Below are 19889 nucleotides of genomic sequence, written 5' to 3' on the forward strand. Positions count from 1 at the left end.
CCTGCCATCTGCCCCTGGCTCCCACCTATCCAAGTTTCCGTTGCTTATGAGCACTTCCCTATTCTATTTATTCAAAACATCCCAGCCTTCTGAAAGCACTCTCCTTAAAGTCTTCCTTCTCTTCTTCTACCTTGCATCAGCCCTTATTATGTCCTGATCTGTCTAAGGGGGTTAGTTTTGTCTCCTCACCTAGACTTCTCAGCTGTTTTTTAGAAGCAGGGTTCATGTCTTAAACTTCTCTTATATCTCCCATGACACCAAGCACATGGGAAGTTCCAAAAAATATTCATTGATTGATTTAGCTGGGCTTTAAAGTGGAGACACAATGATACTTCTTAAAATCGACCTCATTCAGAACCTCAGTTTGGGAGACATTGCAAGGTGGGAAGGGTTTACTAGGGGCGATTGGAAAGAGCAGACAGGGATGATGAGTAGACTTGACAGAGCAATAGTGCCAAGAAGAGGAGGGGCACCAGGCCTAGATTCAAATCCTGATGTCACCACTAACCTGTTACGTGACTGTGGGCATGTTACATTAGCTCTGCGGGCACCAGTTTCCTACCTCATGAGGTAATAGTGAGGATGAAATGAGATCAAGTATGTAAAGAATCCAGCATGGTGATGCACAGTAGGCTTTCAATAATGGGAGTTCCCACCTCGTGGATTTAGGTAGGTATTTCAAGTCATCAAAAGTAACCTGCCAAGGGTTTTCATCGTTTGTTAAAAGCCGCCGTCAAAGTTACTAGAACTTTGGGGAGCAGCCTTCATTTTCATTTTAGAATTTCTAAAATTTTCAGCATGATATATTTACAACTTTTTTGTTTAACAATGACAGTAACAACAACAATAACCAACCTTTCCAATTCTTACACACTTTAGTGAAGCAAGCGAGGCTCCTGGAAGAGACCACAGTGGGCTGAAGAGGGATAAAGAAAGGCTAGGGGATGGCAAAGGGAGATAAGGGATGGACATCACAGAGATCCTCACCTGAAGTCATGCAAATTGGCTCAGAGTAGCCCCCACAATCCTGCTCCAAAGTCCTTCCAAGAAGCCCTAAAGCAAATGGTCAGTCTGTCTTGGGACCAACCCTGAGTTTCAATTTACTCTCATGGCTTCTCAGGAAGCAAGAGAAGGTGTGGAAGTAAGCCGAGTTTCCATGGTGTAGAGTCCCACAGGGCAGGAGCACTGCTTCAAGCTGGGGGCTCCAGCAGGCCTTGGACATGCCCAGACCTGATGACCCAATTGCTAGTCCCTAGAAGAATGTCAATCCCAGACTTCAGGCTGCTAGAGGAGGTGCTGCTTACATTCAGCACAGTGGTTCTCCCAAGAATATTACCGGTAGATGTGCAAAGGGTCTGAGCTTGGGGCTGTGGAACTGTAAATAGACTGGGCCTGGTGACCACAGCACACTTCAGGCAGCAGGAGTCACGTGGGTTGGCGTCTTCCACCTTCTGTTCTTCTCTTTTACTTCTCTACTCATCTCAAAATGGAGTGGAAGTTTCAATTACAGTATGGTGGGGTGAGGGGGGCATGGCTAAAAGACCTAGGTCAGGGACCATAATTTCAAATGTTGTCCATGGCTGATTTCCTCCCATTTCCAGAGAGACATCAGATTTCAGGTGCTTTGGATCAGCCACAAGGAAGGAGCCGGGTGTGTAGTACAAGGTGGGAGGGGTTTACCAGGGGCGACTGGAAAAAGCAGATGATGAGTAGGCTTGATAGGGCAACACTGCAAAGAGAGGAGGGGCACTGGAAAGGCCAAACAGCCTGACTCCAAAGTCTCAATTCAGACAGACCCGGGTTCAAATGTCTGCTCCACTACCTATTAGCACAGTGTGTGGCACAGAGTAGGTGCTTAGTAATTCCTTGCTGAATGACTGAATAAAGGTGACCTTGGCCAAGTCATTTAGGCTCTCTGAGACTCTCTGAATTCCTCATCTGTAAGATAAATAGTAGCTATTATTCTTATTATTTCTCCTGTGGTGTCTCTCCCCACACCCATATCAGTTTGCTGGCCCATCTCCCCAACCCTGCACCATAGAGGCTGCCATACTAAGCCTCCTTCATTAAGGGTCAGAAAGGGCAGATGGGCACAAGGTCTGCTCTTTCCTCTTGTGTCCTCCCCCCACCTCCTCCTCTCCTCCTGCTCCTTTCCTCCTGGTCCCATTTGTTTACTTTTCTAACTTAGGCAAACTTGGGGTAGAATCTGGGAACACAGAGCAAGTGTAGAAACCTCCAGTTACAACTGCAACACATACTCACATATACACAACTCACCTCCCCCTCCCCCTCCCCCACCAGGTCGGGCCTGGGCTGCAACATGAAGCTTTTGGCCCCCTAGGGACTTTTACTTGATTCAAATGTCATCAGTACCAGGGATTAGAAAACCTCTACCCCTGTTTCCCCATGCAGAGCTAGGCAGGCTCAGGGAGCTAGCTGCCTCTGGGGATTGATCACATCAGCACTGTTCCAACTCTGGAAGGTTCACTGTGAGCCAACTCCTCTGGAGTACGTCAACCAGAGAGGAAAGACAAACAAGTTTGAGCACATGAAGATGGTGCGAGGGTGATTTTACAGTAGTGGTCATGAGCTAGGCTGAGCGATCCACTCTGTAACCCACACTTCCTTGTGAACAATGACACATATCTTCAAGATTCATTGGCACGAGAAGAACGATTTGTGGGAGCAACACATAGCTTTTCTCTGTATAAAGCTAACAGCTTGAATGGACTCTCCATAGTTGTATTTTTGTCATTTTTCTCTCTTAGAAAGTCTAATGGGCAGTAGAGATGGGATAAGGTGAGGTCCAAATCTGCCTGTGCCTCCAGTCATCCTGTGGCATATGGAATGCATCTCTATACAATGAACTTCCTCAGGTTTCATCTCCAATAGGTTAAAAATCCCACCTTTTGTGCTTCTAAGGGATGTGAGAAAGAGAGAAAACCCAAGCTCAAAGGTTAAACAAATTCAACCAGATATGCTGGTGAAACTCCTTCCCATAGAGTGGAGCTTAATCTATCCACTCCCTCATTGCCATCCACCTCCCCCAAATAATCCTTGCCTCTGCCCCACTACCTTTGTTTTTAATGGGGGGTGGGAGTGAGTGGGGGGAGGGAGGCACTGAGAGAAATGGCCAGCCTCACAGAGGCTTTATATGCAAGAACAAATGATAGTCTTGTAGGCAGGTTCAGGAAAATCTTTCAGAATGCAGAAAATTCAGCAGCCTTTCCACACTGACCATTGTCATGGCAACACACTATCTGATGGCAGCATGCGTCACCAGGCTGGAGGGGCACGGTCTCAGTATAGCAGGTTAGCCTGGCCATTTTTAGCAACATTTGGACTTCTTTCTAGCCTCATTTCTTCTAGGTTCAACTGAATTTCTTTTAGGTTCTGGTCTTATGTGCTCTGCTCATTTGCATGGCTAGAACACAAGACTTTGTCAACATGAAAGGGATGGCTAAATGGAAAAATCTGAAGATTCCTAGTATTCTATAGCCATTCTACTTGCTGTCCTGGCTCCCCACCCACTCTCAGCCACCTAGTTTCTTTTCTTCTCCTCATCAATTCTTTCCTATACACAGCATTACCTCCCCCGCGCCCCCCCAACTGTGACTCATCTACCAACCCCTGCACTCTCATCATCTTCTTTTTATTGTTTTTCTATTTTCTCATTTTAATGTACAGCATCCTAGAATCTTAGGATTGGAAGGAACCTTGACAATAACCTAGTATAATCACCCTCCTCCAAATGCAGGAGTCTGTCTACGATATGACAGTCAAGTGACTGTCTTGTCTCTATTTGTATGTCTCCAGCAATAGAGACCTCATTCCTTTCTGGGCAGTCTGTTCCACTTTGGACAGCTCTAATCGTTAGAAAATTCTTCTTTCTCTTGAATGAAAATCTGCCTTTTAATAATATCTACACATGGATCCTAGATCTGTGCCCTATGACCACATAGACTCTGTCTATGCCCTCTGCTCTGTGACAGCCTCTCAGAGATATAGGACCACATCCCCCTGGGTCTTCTTTTCTCCAAAAGCCCAGCTCCTCCAACCAGACCTCTTGGAGCCTGGGCTCCAGTCCTCTCCCCATCCTAACTGACCTCCTGGAGCATATGCTCCTATTTGTCTCCAGTTCTTTTAAAGTGAGGTCGATACTGCATTAGCATCTCTGGAGGCCACCTTGCCCTGGTGACTCACACTGACGAAACTCCCTAACTCTCTTGCAGACAAAATGCTGCAAAGCCATGTTTCCCATCTTGTGTGTGTCCAGTTGCTTTTGAGGACCCAATTCCTAGTCCATATATTTTCTCCCAGTTTAATTTCATGGTGTTGCAGCCAGAATATTGCTTTAACCTATTAGGATCTTTTAAAAAATCTTGACTTCCATGTAACTTACATATCCTCTAAGATTTTCTATTATTATTATTACTATTTTTTAACCAACCCTCAAACTAATCTTTTATCTCAAGTCTTTTCAAAATTTATTCCTCTTTTGGGTTTCTTACCTTTCCTAGCTCTCTTCCCTTTGAATTACCTTCCTTACGTCTTCTCTCACTTGTCATTTCCATTTCCTCAGTAGCAAGGTGTCACCAGTCTCTGGAGATAAGTGCCTGGGTATGTGTGCAGGAAAGCATGAGGGCATACAGATATCTGCACATACCTAGGTGTGAGCAAGTAGCTGCAGAGCCTTGTTTAGTTTCTCTGTTTCTATTGCTTTGTCTGTGCTTTACCAGGATTTAGAGACTGGATGAGGGGAAAATGGCAAGGTAGAAGGAAAAGGGGTAAGAGAAGTTGGTCCAGGATCTGAGAAGAGCAGTAGGAAACTAGGGTGGGAGCACGAGTGTTAATCAGGGCTGCAGCGCAGTGAGAAGGGCTGAAGAAGGGCTAGGAAAAGAAGGATTTTAAAGTCCTTAAAAAGGTTGGAGGAGGGAGGAGGGTTTGGTTAGGAAGTGAGGACTTCTGAGGCTGGTAGCCATTGAGAGGCCAGAGGGAGGTGGCTTGAAACTACAGGGTCAGGGAAAGGCTGAGGGATGTGGGACACCTGAGAGGGGCAATAAGCACTGCTTTGAGCACAACCTTATGAGTCTATGACTCTTTTTTTTAAAATTTATTTAATTTATTTATTTATGGCTGTGTTGGGTCTTCGTTTCTGTGCGAGGGCTTCCTCTAGTTGCGGCACGTGGGGGCCACTCTTCATCGCGGTGCGCGAGCCTCTCACTATCGTGGCCTCACTTGTTGCGGACCATAGGCTCCAGACGCGCAGGCTCAGTAACTGTGGCTCATGGGCCCAGCTGCTCTGCGGCATGTGGGATCTTCCCAGACCAGGGCTCGAACCCGTGTCCCCTGCATTGGCAGGCAGACTCTCAACCACTGCGCCACCAGGGAAGCCCAAGTCTATGACTCTTGAGCTTAGAAACTTTTCTCTGGTCAAAGGAGCCTGGGATGTGGAGTCCCTGCGTATGGACTCAGCTGTTGTCACAGACTTGGCTGTACTAGAGGACGGGGCCTTAATATCACCCTCGGCAAAGACCCCCAGGATACAACGTGTTCCCTCAGACTAACTCTGACGCAGAATAGGCCTCCCTTTCATGCTAGATTCTATTCCAACGAGGGAGTCAAAGTTAGGAGAACTGGTGCTATCTTGGTTGTTAGATGAATAAACATGGGAATTTCACTCTCCAGGATAGGCAATGTGATACCTTTGGCCTCTTAACTTTGCAAATAATTAGGATCCAAAAAAATATGCACACGTACACACATTCAATTAAACAGGAATGTGGGTGCCAAAACGACTTTTAAAAAATGGTAGATGAAGTGAGTTGAGTTGAGGAGCAGCAGCTGGGGTTGGGAGGGGGGCTCTACCAATAGTGTCCCCAAACAGCTAGTGGACAATGTGATCAAGAGGGCGATAACCTGATGACTGCCATTTTCCCTCTGTCCAGAGGCCACAGTAATTGGAGGCCAGCCTTAGGGAAGGGAAGGATAGGGCAGCAGCCCCGTCTCCAGTGCTCTAAGTGAGACTGGGGAACCCACTCCCAGGGCTTCAGAATCCCTGACTACTCATTGTGGGCTCACAGTCACTCGAGGCTCTACTGGACCAAGGAAACACATTGGAACAGAATGTCTGTGAGCACCCTTCACCCCTACTCCCAACCCCAAGTCTGAATTGACTTGATTTTCCCTCATCTTAGAGAGGATTTTACTGTTCCCTTTTCAAAGGGAGAGTTCCAGGTCACACTTTAGAACTGGCTTTCCACTGGAGGTGCCTAAAGTTGAACCTTTTGTTCCCCTGAAGGTGACATTAGCTGGCCAAATGACAATCCCAGCCAGAGTGACCAGTGCGGAATTCCAACTACAAGCTCTCAGGCCAAGAAGAGGTTTCCCTTCCAAGTCGGTGTAAAGATTAGCCACCAAATGACAAATGGTATTGGGGGAAGCCCCCACTGATGGGTCACCACAAGCTGGGTGGAATGAGGAGGGCAGGACTCGAGGGGTGGCGCTCACCTTTGATGTAGTTGAGGATTTGCTGGACTCGGTGGGGCTCATTGCGGTCTGGCCGGCAGCTTGGCGTGATTTCCAGCACATAATCAGGACCATATGCTGTGAAAAACTGTAACGAAAAGGGAAAGGCCAAAAAACAAACTAAACCACAGAAAACCTCCAAACCAAACCACATACAAACAGAACAATCAAGAGAAATCCACCGCTACTGACAAGGTAAGGGAGGCCCAGGTGGGCAGGGCAGGAGGATGCAGCAGGAAACCGTTCCCCATTTTCAAACCTCCCGTGACAGTCCACTGTGAAATTCTTTGGCTTGGTGTTCAAGGTCCTCTCTGCTCACGTCTCAACTTTTCTCTCCAGCCACTCTATCCCCCTGTTCTCTAGCCACACTGGCCTGCTCCGGGCTCTCCCAAATGAGACCGGGCTTGGTTCCCCCCCCGCCCCCACCCCCGAGGATCTTTGCCATTGCTCTTTCCTGGGGTCTGCAAAGGCCCTCCCCCAACCCCTGCTGCCTGTGAAAAACCTCCCCATCCTTCTAGGCACAGCTCAAATGTCACCTCCTTCACAAAGCTGTCCCTCATTCTCCACCAACCCCCAGAGTGTTCTGTTGGTACATCTCTTATGGCCCTTGTTCAACAAATCGACAGTGCTTGCCGGCATGTCACATACAGGTCACTGTGCCAGCTGCTGCGGGGGCTGTGAAGATGGACGAACCCTCCTCTGGGGTCCTCTGGGTGTTCCCAAGCACGTTCTACAGTGTGTAGAGATTTTTCAACAGCGACCTGATCTCCCTGCACTGGATTATCAACTCCTTGAAGGCAGGCAGCACCTGTGCCTTAGTCACCTCCTTGGTCCCACAGACCAAGGCAGCTGCCTGTTAGTTTTGGTTGCCTTGAATTCCCTGACCTGGGAATGCCAAATGAGCCTGGTTTCTCTAGTTTTTCTTTCTCCGTAGTAGAGTTTATTTGTTTTTAAATTCAGGGAATCAAAATAAAGGTTTTTGGATTCTATTTCTAGTTCACTAGATGATTCCTTGTGACCTTTGGTAAGTCACAATATCTGATTCAGCTTCTCTATTAGGGCCCGCTTGGGGAAAAACACCCCATGACAAAGGGAATCATTCAATTGGGATAAGCCTTTGAATGGGAAATATGCAAAGCTACTATTTCTGTTTAGTTTTTAACAGAAATAGTATTTGTGCACACTCTCTGGAGAGAGAGCATATGGTCCTTAACATTATGTGCTTTCAATAGTGATATTGTTAGGTGGTAAGTAAGCCAGGGAAATTCAAATTCCATGGAAAAAAATGGTACAGAGGGCATGAGCAAAAGGGATCTTGGTATGTGTCATGAATTTGATGTCATCCAAAGAGCCTCTAAAAAAATAATCCAGGGTGATTGCCATTGCCACCAAATTATCCTTGTTAAGAGTCTGGATGTACATCTGGCACCATGGGAGAGGTTGTGGAACAATCTCTAGGGATTCTAACAGCGTCTTTGTGGAATCTATGGGAATAATTTGATGGGGAGATGGCTTTTGCACATCCATGACAGAAGATTCCACACATCTAATTAAAAGAAAAATGACCAAGACTGTGCCAATGCTTATAATGCTTTTTTTTTTTTTTTTGGACTGAACTAAAAAGGAAAGAGGGGTCTAGTTCCTTCCTGCTGGGGTTATTACTTTCTGATGCCTGAAGCCCCGAATTCTGGAGATAGAAGGGGCCTTGAGTAGAGATCATCTTTACCACATCCATATATGGAATGGACAAGAGGGGTTACCTGGGGGACACATCCAGAAACTAACTCCCCCATTCTGATCAAAGAAACCTGAGAGGTTTGTATTTTTAGCCAAGGAGGGCCCCTCAGTCCAAGCCCGAGAACCTCGTGGGCTTGGCTCTGGAAGAGAAGGCTTCAAACAGGTGTGGCCCTCTCTCCTTGGACGGCCTCTCCTCCTCCAGAAGGTGTCAAGTAGTACACTCATTTCACGGGTATGGAAAGACGGGTTTAGGGAGAGCAATAGAAGAAAGGCAGCTGCAACGAAGAAGCCACTCTGGGGGACCCAAACCCCTAGCATCAAAGTGCTATAAAAATCAGAGTCAGGGGCCTCGCTGAGGTCTAGGAGGAGGGAATGTTCTGCCTCCATCTACGAAGATAACACTGCTGATCCTCTGTCAGCAAGGCATGTTGTGAGCTATCTGTTTCGGGCTGAGCGTCTGGAACAACGTGTCCTCATTGTGAGGGCCTGCCGCACGCTCAGCCGCGTTCTCTGGCTTTAGCCCCCTCTTGGGCCAAGAGCACATGGTTGCAAGACAGTCAGCTGGGGCCAGAACTGACTGCCACGTGAGAGCTCAGCTTGACTGGGATCAAGGCTCCTGTCCTGGCTGCATGAGCACCTGGCTTTAACTAACCCATAAATAACCCATTCTTTGCTGAAGCAGGCTGGCTGCAGGTAAGCGTGGGTTCCTAAACATCTCCCCACCTTTGCCAATCAAATATTATTCCCAGGTCCTGCTTATTCACACTATTCTTAGGCTAGGGGACCCAGATGATTTAAGAGAGTCCCTGTTTTGTGATCCAGTTCCACATGGCAGCTGACTGGTCCTAGCCTTGGGAGGCTCTGCTTGGAGCTGAGGGAAGTGACAGGCACCGGGAAGGCAGAGGCTGTATCTAAGGCAAAGGTGGTGCGGTGCCCTCTTCCCCTCTCTGGCTCTCTCGTGGTATTTCTGTTTCTGTGTTATATTATGCTTTTAGTTTTGCACTCGTTAACTCCTTTCTACGGGACCATGAACTCTGCAAAGGCAGAAACTTCTGTCGCATTCTCTTTGCGGAGCCTGTAGAGTTGAATTTCCTTCAACCTTTACATTAAAATTATGTTGAATTACATTAATTCACAAAAGGTTTAGCTGGCCGTTCAGTTAATTCTGTGGAATAATGCAAAGAGCCAATTTATGGCATGAACAGTTTTCTCGGCTCTTGAGGCAGCAATGATGAGGCGGGAAGAGCCCCGGCCTTGGAGTTAGGCAGAGCTGGATTTTCATACCCGGCTTGAGCTGTGTGCCTCAGGCGAGCTTCTTAATCTCTTTCAGTCATTGCTACCAGAGGAATGATAAATCCTGACCTGGCTGGGTTGTTAGGAATCACAGAGATAATATACATTAAAGGGCCGACCACAGGGCCCAGCACAGGGTAGGATGTCAGTACATGTGAATTCCCTTCTTCTGAGGCAAGAAGCTATTGCCTAACCAGTGCCTCACCCAGACCCTGGGGGATGTTGGGCCAAGCACTGGGGGCCCCCCACGATGCAGAAAGGAGAGCCTGTTCCTCCTGCCAGACAAAGCCCAGCATCCCCAGTGGCTTCCCGCTTGTTTAAACCATGAGCTCCGCCTAGAGCCGGTGGAGAAACTGACTTCTCTCATAGTTTCCTGCCCTGCGCTCTGCCACTTGTTACTTACTGGCGAGGTGGAAGGGAAATCTGATCAATAAGACAAAGATGTTGGGATGGAGGGATTTGGCCAGCACTAGATATAGCTCAAAGCCCCACCCTGAAATTGCCCTCCAGTGTTGAAGAGGAAAGGAAACAGGCAAGCGGCAATGCCATTCCCAGACAGGTGGAGCAGGGTATGAAAGAGCCCAGCCGGCTGGCAAGTGCAAACGCTGGCTTTGATCTCAGCAAAGGAAGGAGGGAGGTGCTAACCCTTCTCCACCCCTTCCCCTTTTTCCTCAGCGCTCCTTTTGCTTTCTGGGTTTCCTTTTATGCGTGTTTGAGGGGAACATGGTAGCAGGAATGGGGCAAATGGAAAGGATGAGGTGGGGCTGAAGCATGGGAGTGGAAGGGAATAACACTGGAGGGGAGCTGGTCCCTTCTCGACCCAAGAGTCAATGAATAAAGAAAGGAAAATAGCTCAGTCTTGCTCGGTTCAGGCCAGCTCAATGTGCCTTTCTTGCTCACTCCCCTCCAGCTCTTGCTCATGCAATGCAAACAGCATATGCTTAGATATTTGGTCAAGAAGATATTCAGAAGAAGCCTTAAGGTTGTTGTTATTCCTTCCTAATCCTATGTGGTCACAGGAAACCAAACCACAAACCCGGCACAGCCAATCCTTTTATCCTTCCTTCAACATTTATTAAGTACCTACTGACTAGGTGTCAGTAGGTACTTAATAGATACTTTATTAAGTACCTAACCTGATTAGGTTAGTCACTGGGGTGCAAAGATTGTAAGATATGCTTAGTAGGAGGGGTCAGTATGATGAGAACAGTATGATGAGAGGTATAACAATAATACTAAAGTCACAAGTAATGACAGTTAATGTTTTTTCTCTTTTTAAAAATTGAAGTATAGTTGATTTACAATGTTGTGTTAGTTTCTGATGTACAGCAAACTGATTCAGTTATACGTATATATGTATATATATATTCTTTTTCAGATTCTTTTCCCTTATAGATTATTACAAGATATTGAGTATAGTTCCCTGTGCTATACAGTAGGTCCTTGTTGGTTATCTATTTTATATACAGTAGTGTGTATATGTTAATTCCAAACTCCTAATTTATCCCCCTCTTCCCCCTTTGGTGACCATAAGTTTGTTTTCTATGTCAATAACAGTTAACAGTTAATATTGATTAAAGGCTTCTTATGTGTCAGGCACTTAAAGTGTCTGCACACTTTTTATGGACTGACAATTCTCACAACCAACTCATATGGAGGTTCTAGAATTACTTCCATTTTAAGATGAGAATCTGAAGCACAGAATAGTCAGATAACTTGACAGAGGTCAAACAGCTAGCACGTGTGGTGTGAGATTTGAACCCAGGTCATTCTGGAGATCAGCACTACCCATAGGAGCCTCTAAACTACCCCAGAGGAAGTGACTGTGTAGGGCAGGGTCTGCAAAGGGGGCCTGGTGGGTGGGAGGGAGGCATTCCCAAGAGAGCCTGGGCAAGAGCAGGGACTGTGGAATGGAACAGCATATTTAGCACAATTTGATGTTGCTCGAGGGTAGGGCATAAGGAGGATCAGGACACGAGTCTGGGGAGGCAGGATGAGTTTCACGGTAGGCGATGCGTGTTCCCCACACTAAGGCATTTGGCCTGATCCCAGACTAGAAGGTCCACGAAGGCAGAACACTCTTTTGCTCCCCACTGTCAGTGCCAGTTCCCAAAACAGTGCTTGTCCCTAGGAGGTGGCAAGTAACTATTTGTGGCATAAGTGAATGGAAACTTGGGAGAGCTTGGAAATGAGGGGATGAACAGGCCAGCTGGGCACTTGATAAGACTCAATGGCTACAGTGTAGAGAATGGAATGGAATTTGAGGGGAGGAATGCAAATAGGGAGGCCAGTGACAAGGTTGGTGCTAGAGCCATGTTGAGTGGTAACAGGGCCTGAGCCAGAACAGTTGTGGGAGGAACAGAGAGTGAAAAACTTAAAAGATAGCATCAGTAGGACTAAACAATGAGTTGGATGTGGGAAGTAAGGAAGAAGAGAGAGTCAAGGATTTGCCACTGTGTAGGAGGTACAGTGACAGGGTGAGAAATACAAGCAGAGGACAAGGGTTTGTGGTGGGGTGTAGATGTGTGAGGGGGGTTCAACGGGGAGCGTGTTTAGGGTCAGAATCGTGATGATACAGTGGCCTGTAATTCAGGCGAGAGGTTGGCCCTAAGATACAGAATATTTGTTATAGATTTGGGAGTTATCAATGACATAAAGGAATTGGATGAGAATTGCCAAGGAATTGCCTTGGCCGGCATGGGAGGCTTCCTACAGAGTAAGAGAAGAGAAGAGAGGCGAGGAAAGAATCATGGGGAACAGCCAACACTTCAGAGGTGGACAGAGGGAGAGGAAACAGTTCTGGTGACGATTTGAGATGTTGCAGAGAGGTGAAATAAAAGGAGGGTGGTCTTCCGATTTGTCCATGGGAAGATCTTTGCTGCAGCAAAGTCAGTGGAGGGTGTGGACAAGGCCTGACTGGAGGGGGCTGAAGAGTTGATGGGAAGAAGTGGAGGTAAGAATGATGGGGACTTCCCTGGTGGTCTAGTGGTTAAGACTCCACCCTTCTAATGCAGTGGGTGTGGGTTCGATCCCTGGTGAGGGGACTAGGATCTCTCATGCCATGTGGTGCGGCCAAAAATATATAAATAAATAAAAATTAAAAAAAAAAGAATGACGGTAAGAATACACACATACACTCTCCTTTTTTAAAGAGTTTGGTACAGGGGTGGGACTGGAGTAGGGTGGTATTTTAAGATGGGAGGGTCTTAAAAGTATATTTATAGGCTGAGGGGAAGAGCCCACAGGATGGGAGTCAGAGGCAGCCTGATAGGGATTTCGAGTTGTTTATATCTGTCTTTCTAGCTCCTTAGCCAGAGTGCCACAAGGGAAGAATACTGTTGTATTCATATTTCTATTACCTACAGCTCTTAGCATAGCACTTGGAAAATAATAGGTACTCAATTCATGTTTGTTGAAGGAATGAAATTCTGAAGACATGCACATCCAGTAGGGAGAATCAGGGTCTTGAAGGATGGGCGATTGCAAATAGGCAGGGATGCGGTGGGGTTGGAGGGTAGTTAGTGGAAGCAGGACAAGTCTGGGAAGTTGGCTAAAGTTCTAGAAGGAGAGCAAGGGAAGCCTTGAACCGCAGGTTGAGGAGACAGGACTTGATGTGACAGGCATATCAGGACTAGAGCTGTGCCTTAGGACACCTGGGAGCAGTATACAAAGGCTGGGTGACCAGTGTGGAGGCCACTGCCATAGTTCAAGGGGGAGATAGCAAGGGCTTGAACAAGAGTGATTATTGTGGGGATGGAGAGGATGGGAAAGAGACATTGTGAAGGTAGACTTCCGAGGACTTTGGTAAGTGGTTGGCTGTGGAGGAAAGAGAGCAGGGGAGGTCAAAGTTGACTCCTAGGTTTTGAGTCGGGGTAAGTAGGAGAATCAATGCCACTGATAGAGCTGAGCTAAAGTAGCAGGAAGAGCTAGTCTGGCTCAGGGAAGGGGATGGGCTTGGGTTTCGTGGGTTTGAGATGACAGTAGGATATGTGGGTCACTACGTCTAGCAGGCAGCTGGAGATGTGATGATGGTGTGTGGAAGTGAGGTCATGGCTGAGGACTAATGTAGTAGGGGGATAAAAGGAGCCAGTGACTAGGCAGAAAAAGAGCAACCAGAGAAGAAGAAACAGAATGGTAAAGTAAAATCTCTTAGAGCCTTAGGGATGACATTCAGCATGAGAAAGATGCCTAAAGGAATACACTTGCCACACTGGCAATAGACTCCTGCGGCTAAACTAACATACCTCCCTCCTAGTCAGTATAAAAAGCCAGCCCCCTTTTTATAATACTCCAAAAAGCTCTCAAAATTTTTATTGCTAACTCAAGGTTTACCTTTTCCTAGAAGTTAGACTTGATCCTATCAGGGTAAGCCCAAGGTTGATGTCAATCCCTCTTACAGACCCCTGAGGCTTTGCTCTTGTTATCAGCTAGGGAGGTCGTGCTGGTGATTGTGATGTGGGCCCTGGCCAGGAAGAGCATTTCTTGTCTTGACTCACCCTGGGAACAGAACTCATCACAAGAGTGACAGAGCATCAGCACTTTGAACCATAACATGGTCTTGTAAGATGCTTCTCAACCTTTCTTATGTCACCAATTACTCCATCAAAGAACCTGGGCCCAACCATGATGGAAACAAAAAAGCCCTCTTTTCCCCAGAAAAACATTTCTATTTACAGGAAATTCAGTTATTATATATATCATTTATGGTACATTTTAAGGACACAAAATTGCAGTGGTATTATTGGGAGTAAATTTTATTGCCATGGCTTTACAACACAAACAAACAAAAATAATAATCCCGTTAGTCGTTGGACTGAACTGGCAGGAAGCAGCACATCAAAGGCGATTGCTTGTAGGCAGGGGAACGGGGAATTAGGATTGTCCAGAGCATGACCAAGAGGTCAGGGAGATGTGGGCTACTGGAGACAAGATGTTACATGTGGAGTGGACACGAGGATGGAAACCCAGCACCCCATCTAGACTGCGTCTGTATCCCACCTGTGGAGCTCATCTCACAACTTGAACAGGGTCCCTACTTAAGAAGTGCTTCATGGTGAGGCTCATACACCAGTGCCAAGAACTGTTTGAATGAATAAGTGAATGAATGAATAAGGCATGGAAATAGTTTCATTATCCAAAAGTTTTAATGGAATTTTAACTATTGGTATAAAAAATTTTATTAAGCAAAATAATCAGGTAAACCTGGGAACTGTTAGCTTATTTGAGCACCGAATATATTTAAACGAAGAATATGGCCAGTATTAACTAGTCTTATCTCATTAGCTAAAGTACTTAGAGGCTTCATGAACACTCACACATATATAGTAGTGTATTGTGTATTCAGTAAGGTTCCTATGTTAGTTAACCCACAGTAGTGTGTGTGTGTGTGTGTGTGTGTACACGCACATGTTCTATTAGGTGCTGAACATTATTCTAGGTCCTTGAGGGGAAGCTGAGTACAAAAAAAGAATAAGGTCTGGTGACTGCTCTTGAGGAGATGAAAATCCCAATGAGAAAGATAATTACAGGAAGGGCAGAGGAATAAATCTCAGCTTAACTGTGTGGTACTGGCTAGAGTACAGTAAACTGTCCTCACACGTGTGGGGCACTGGACAAGTGAGGTGACTTGTAGAAGATCACAGTGCTAAAGTAACAGATGTGAACTTGAACCCATGGCTTAGGACTTTCAGTCCAGTGGGCTTTCCATTACACCACGAAGCAAAAAGCATAGTGGTTAAAGAATGAGATTTCTGGAGTCATAGGGGATGAGCCCTAAATCCTTGCTCCACCATGTACTAGCTGTGTGACCTTAGGCAAGTTACTTAACTGTTCTGTGCCCTGGTTTTCTTTGTAAAATGGGGATAATAACAGAAGGTACTTGTAGAGTTGTTGTGACAGTAAGTTAATTCATGTAAAGCACACAGAGCAGTGCCTGGAGCATAGTAAGTGCTCAGTAAATGTTATTATTAAATGATAGATATTATTATTACTATTTATTGTGCTTTATCAACTGTACAAAGAAACAGGAGTTCTACATATAATGGACAGTAGCAAAACTGGATTTCTTTACTAATGTCCATTCAGAGTGAATGAGGGCGAACTTGTGAAGAGCTTACCCTGTATTCCAAAACTCTGAAGCCAGAAAGAGGGTAGAGAGAACAAGAAGAGAAGGATCCAAATGAATGAGACTAGGAAAAATGGAAGAGGACTTCTCTGGTGGTCCAGTGGACTCCATGCTTCCAATGCAGGGGATGTGGGTTCGATCCCTGGTCAGGGAACTAAGATCCCACATGCCGCACAGCCAAAAAAAATAAAAAGCAAATAGCAAAAAAAAAAAAAAAAAAAAAAAAAAGAGAAAGAAAAATGGAAGAGAGGAGGAGGGAATGAGAACTTGGAATTGGCAGGAAAGAGGCAGGGGGACAGAGGTGATAGAAAGGAGAGGAGATAAAAACGTGTGTATGGGGTAAATTGGCAAGGAAGGGAAGGAGGCACAGAGGAGGTGGCAGAGAACACAAGGGCAGGGTGGCTGCCACTTCACTAGGGGGACTCCCTGCAGGCCAAGGCTTTCCTTCAGGGTGTGGTTTCAAGGGGTTTGGGGGAAGGGCCCTGGCCAAGACTAATATCTTCCCCACATTACAGCTGATCCTCAAATTTCCACTATTAGAGAGAATTCCTCCTTCATAAATATGTTCAGGGCCAACTCTGGTTATACCATATGTCTCTGTTGATCAAATGAATATTTTGGAAACAAGCCTACACACAAAGCTTTTTTACATCAATTTTTCCTTTAGCCAAGGGTGGGGATAGAAGAAGGAAGAGTACAGGGATATTGCTTTACCTGGCTTGCTGCTGGACAAGTACTAAGATGACCTTAAGAAAATGGATTCTGGGACTTCCCTGGGGTCCAGCGGTTAAGATTCCGCGCTTCCACTGCAGGGGGCGCAGGTTTGATCCCTGGTCGGGGAGCTAAGATCCTGCATGCCGCGGGGTGCGGCCTTAAAAAAAAAAAAAAAAAGAAATGGATTCTACTAGAGGATTGTAAGTGCTGCCTTGGCCTGATCCTTACACTACTTCAAGCAACTGCCCTCTCTGTTCCTTCACTGCTAAACTTCTTAAGATCTCTTTATTCTTCAGCACCTTGACCTCTTCATTTCTCAGACACTTCAACACGCTGCTGTCTGAATTCTTCCCCCACACCTCCACTGAACTGTTTTCTAGAAGGATGGCAAAGAGATTTTAGCTTGTTGGCAACTCTGATTGATTGGTAGTAGCTGCTTGGGGGTACTATGTTGAGAAGGATTCTGAGACTGTGTCTAGGTTCAGCAGGAAAACGTGCCCAAATCAGTTTGTCAAGTAATTCATGGGAATACATGGTAGGCAGGGTGGGGGCTGGAGGGATGTAGTCATACGTGCCCTATATTTGCTATTCCTGCCTTAGGAGACCAAGAGTGACCCCCTACTTACCCAACCTAATGTCTTCTTTTCAGTGATCGCTCACCCTATTTGATCTCTCTGCAGCACCTGTCATCAACTACTGCCTCATCTTTGGCACTGTCTTCTCTCTCATCACCACTCCTCTCTCTGTTCCTTGTCAGTCTCCTTCCCTGGATCGTTTTCCTTTACCTATGTCTTAAATGTAGGTGCCCTCAGGTTGTCCTCTCAGCTCTTTTCTCTCTCTCTGCAAGAGTTTACACTCTCTGCTGTGGTTTAAATCACTTCCATGCAGAGATCCTAAATTTCTGGGTTCAGTGTTTATCCCTGGCCTCTGACTTGAATTTATAATTGTCCGCTGGACATTTCTACCTGGAAAACTTGAATTCTTGGTACTTGATGCTTACTGTGTTCTAAGTTGAGCTAATTCAGTATACGTCCTTCAAAGAGAATGTTCATCTTCTCTTTTTGTTGACTCAGCACCGTAGGTGAGACCCATCATACAATAAGCTACTCAGAAAAGATTTGAATTTATGACCCTGAATGGATCAGTGTGCTTATGTTTTGTTTAGAGGCACTGGATTTTGTGCTTTCAAAATACCCCAAATGATATGGGATTAGGGGATAGAGGTTAGGGGATGTCTGTCTCTGGGAGATATTCCCATTGTTTGATGAACAATGATTTTTCTTCTTGCCATTTGTCAGATGAAGAAAAACATATCTCACTGGGTGCAAGAAGATAGAAAGAGGCATAGGGTACTCCCAAGACTGGCATTATCTCTAAGGGGACAGCCAGACAGCACGCAATATGCTTGGGGTATTATTTGAAAACACTCACTGGTTGTCTTCTGAGGCAGGATGCAGGGTGGGGAGATGCTAGAGAGACAATGATGAAGCAGACAATCCCTGGCCTTGAGGAGCTTGCAGTCTAGTAGAGAAGGCAGAGAGGTGCAGGAAGAACTATGATGAGACGAACATTACAGGTGAGTCATTTCTCTGGAGCTATGGGAACTCAAGTGGGGATTCTGAGTGTGGGGCTGGGTGATGCATGATGGGAAGCAACTGAACTGGCCTAGAAGGATGAATGAGACTTAAATAGGAAGGGAGAGAAGGTAAGAAAGGCAGAAGGAGCAGAATGAAGACAATGAAGATAAATTCTAAACAAGTCATCAAAAATTAATTTATGAGAAAGAACAGAGTACAGGGTCATAAGTAGCACCAGCACAGCTCTGTAAGCAACTTTCTTGTCTTCAATGAATAGCACATCCTTCCTTTGTGATGGACAATGATAGGTTGATGGGCTTGGCAGAGGCAGGGAAAAGTCATGGATGGGCTTGATATTCTATCAGAGTAGGATTTCTCTCTGATATATCCATCACAGTGGTTACTTGGGAGCAAATCAGAGTTGAACTTGCTTAGATCCTATTGATTCATTTGTTCCCTCATTCGCTTGATACCAATGTCTCCCAAGGACTCCCGTGTACCAGGCTCTGGGTGCGAAGAGATGACTGAGACTCAGCCCCTGCCCCCAAGGACTGGATGGGGAGGCAGCTGTGCAAACAAGCAGTTCTAACGCTCTGCGGTAAGTGCCGTAATAGACGTGCAGGCAAGAGCTCCTGGAGTCCAGAGGGAAGATAAAGCAAAGCTGTGCTCTCTGAGTCAGCCTCTAACCGATTTCCCTGTCTCCCCTCCCTCCCTGAGTTTTCCGTCCGAAATTCAGATCTGATCATGTCATTCCCCCTGCTTAAAAACCGTGGTTGTCTCCCCACGTACTGTAGGACCCAGTCCAAACTCCCAAGCAGGACATACAAAGGCCTTCAGTCTGGCGCAACTGACTCCTCCAGTCTTATCTCACACCATGGGCCAGGCTCTGGCCTCTACACTGTAGCAACACTGCACTGGAGTGTCTCTCCTACTCCTCTTTATCTGGTCAACTCTTCTGCTTCCCTTGCGCCCCTGCTAAATGTTGCTTCTCGGCTGCACTGGCCCCAACTCCCCCTGATGGAGTAAGTTCCTCCTCTGCGTTCCCACAGCTTGCTGTTGACGTCTCTATTCTAGCACTTATCACACCATAGTGTAATTGTTTGTCTATGTGCCCATCTCCCCCACCAGGCCATGTTCTTCTCAAGGTTGGGAACTGGGCATTATTCTTTTCCTTATCCTTGAGATTTCGTCCGGGCCTGGCATATGGTAGGTGCTCCATCCATCTTGGCTGAGTGAATGAATGACTCTGACACTGGCCACTTGGGTCTGGTCATTGTCAGCAGCTAGCATTACTTAACATGAGAGATACCTAAAAAAATGAAGGGCAGCCAGAGTAGCTGAAAAACAGGCGGCTCTAGTCACATCATGAAAAAAACAAGAGACGGAGGAGACAATGCTCCCACTCAGGCTTTAACTGATGACTCTCCCTTCTGAGCAGCCCCTTCTTGTCTGCTCTCCCGTTCACTTTCAAAAACCCAGTGATTGAAATGATTCTAATTATTCATGGTCGGTGGCATATCCAGGAAACAGTTTACAAGCAATTAAAATACGCCAAAATAGATTTATGCAGGTTGAACCTGATCCTGCTGGTAAAAAGGGAGTAAATGACTTACATCTTGGAGGGGTATTTGCTTCCTGAGGCTGCTCTTTATCGGTCTTTACTGTACTAGCTTGGGGCTAACACGGCAAACATCTGGAGGTCCTTCTTAAGGTGAGTGTGCAGCGAACGGTGCAGGGAGCGTGTAGACTGCATGCATGATGGCAGCTAGCTGTCCTGTAAATGTGGGAGCGCTGCCTCTGCCCACATTCCCCCCCGCCTCCCCTCACCATGGGGGGAGGATGGCTCAGCAGCAGGTAGCTCCTGGTAGTAGGAAAGCTCCCAGCACCGTGATCATGACGATTCCAATAACCTTGGA

The 19889-nt window shown here is 46.3% G+C and overlaps 1 protein-coding gene across 6 annotated transcripts in view; it reads right to left on the minus strand.

The window, feature by feature from the left end:
• HDAC8 (histone deacetylase 8) overlaps positions 1–19889 on the minus strand; it is a 243685-nt gene that overhangs the window by 19245 nt on the left and 204551 nt on the right. For 3 of the 6 annotated variants that reach the window (XR_014258681.1, XM_082446014.1, XM_082446018.1), the window contains exon 10: positions 6511–6616. Coding sequence is in view for 4 of the 6 variants with exons in the window: in XM_082446014.1 (XP_082302140.1) it covers positions 6511–6616 (106 nt within the window). In the remaining 2 variants the exon portion in view is untranslated. Of the gene's footprint in view, positions 1–6510; positions 6617–15816; positions 16554–17827; positions 17918–19889 lie in introns of those variants that run through there. The other 3 variants (XR_014258682.1, XM_082446013.1, XM_082446015.1) reach the window with 2 other exon arrangements.

Source organism: Balaenoptera physalus, assembly GCF_965194825.1.
Source record: "Balaenoptera physalus genome assembly, chromosome: X".
NCBI lineage: Eukaryota > Metazoa > Chordata > Mammalia > Artiodactyla > Balaenopteridae > Balaenoptera > Balaenoptera physalus.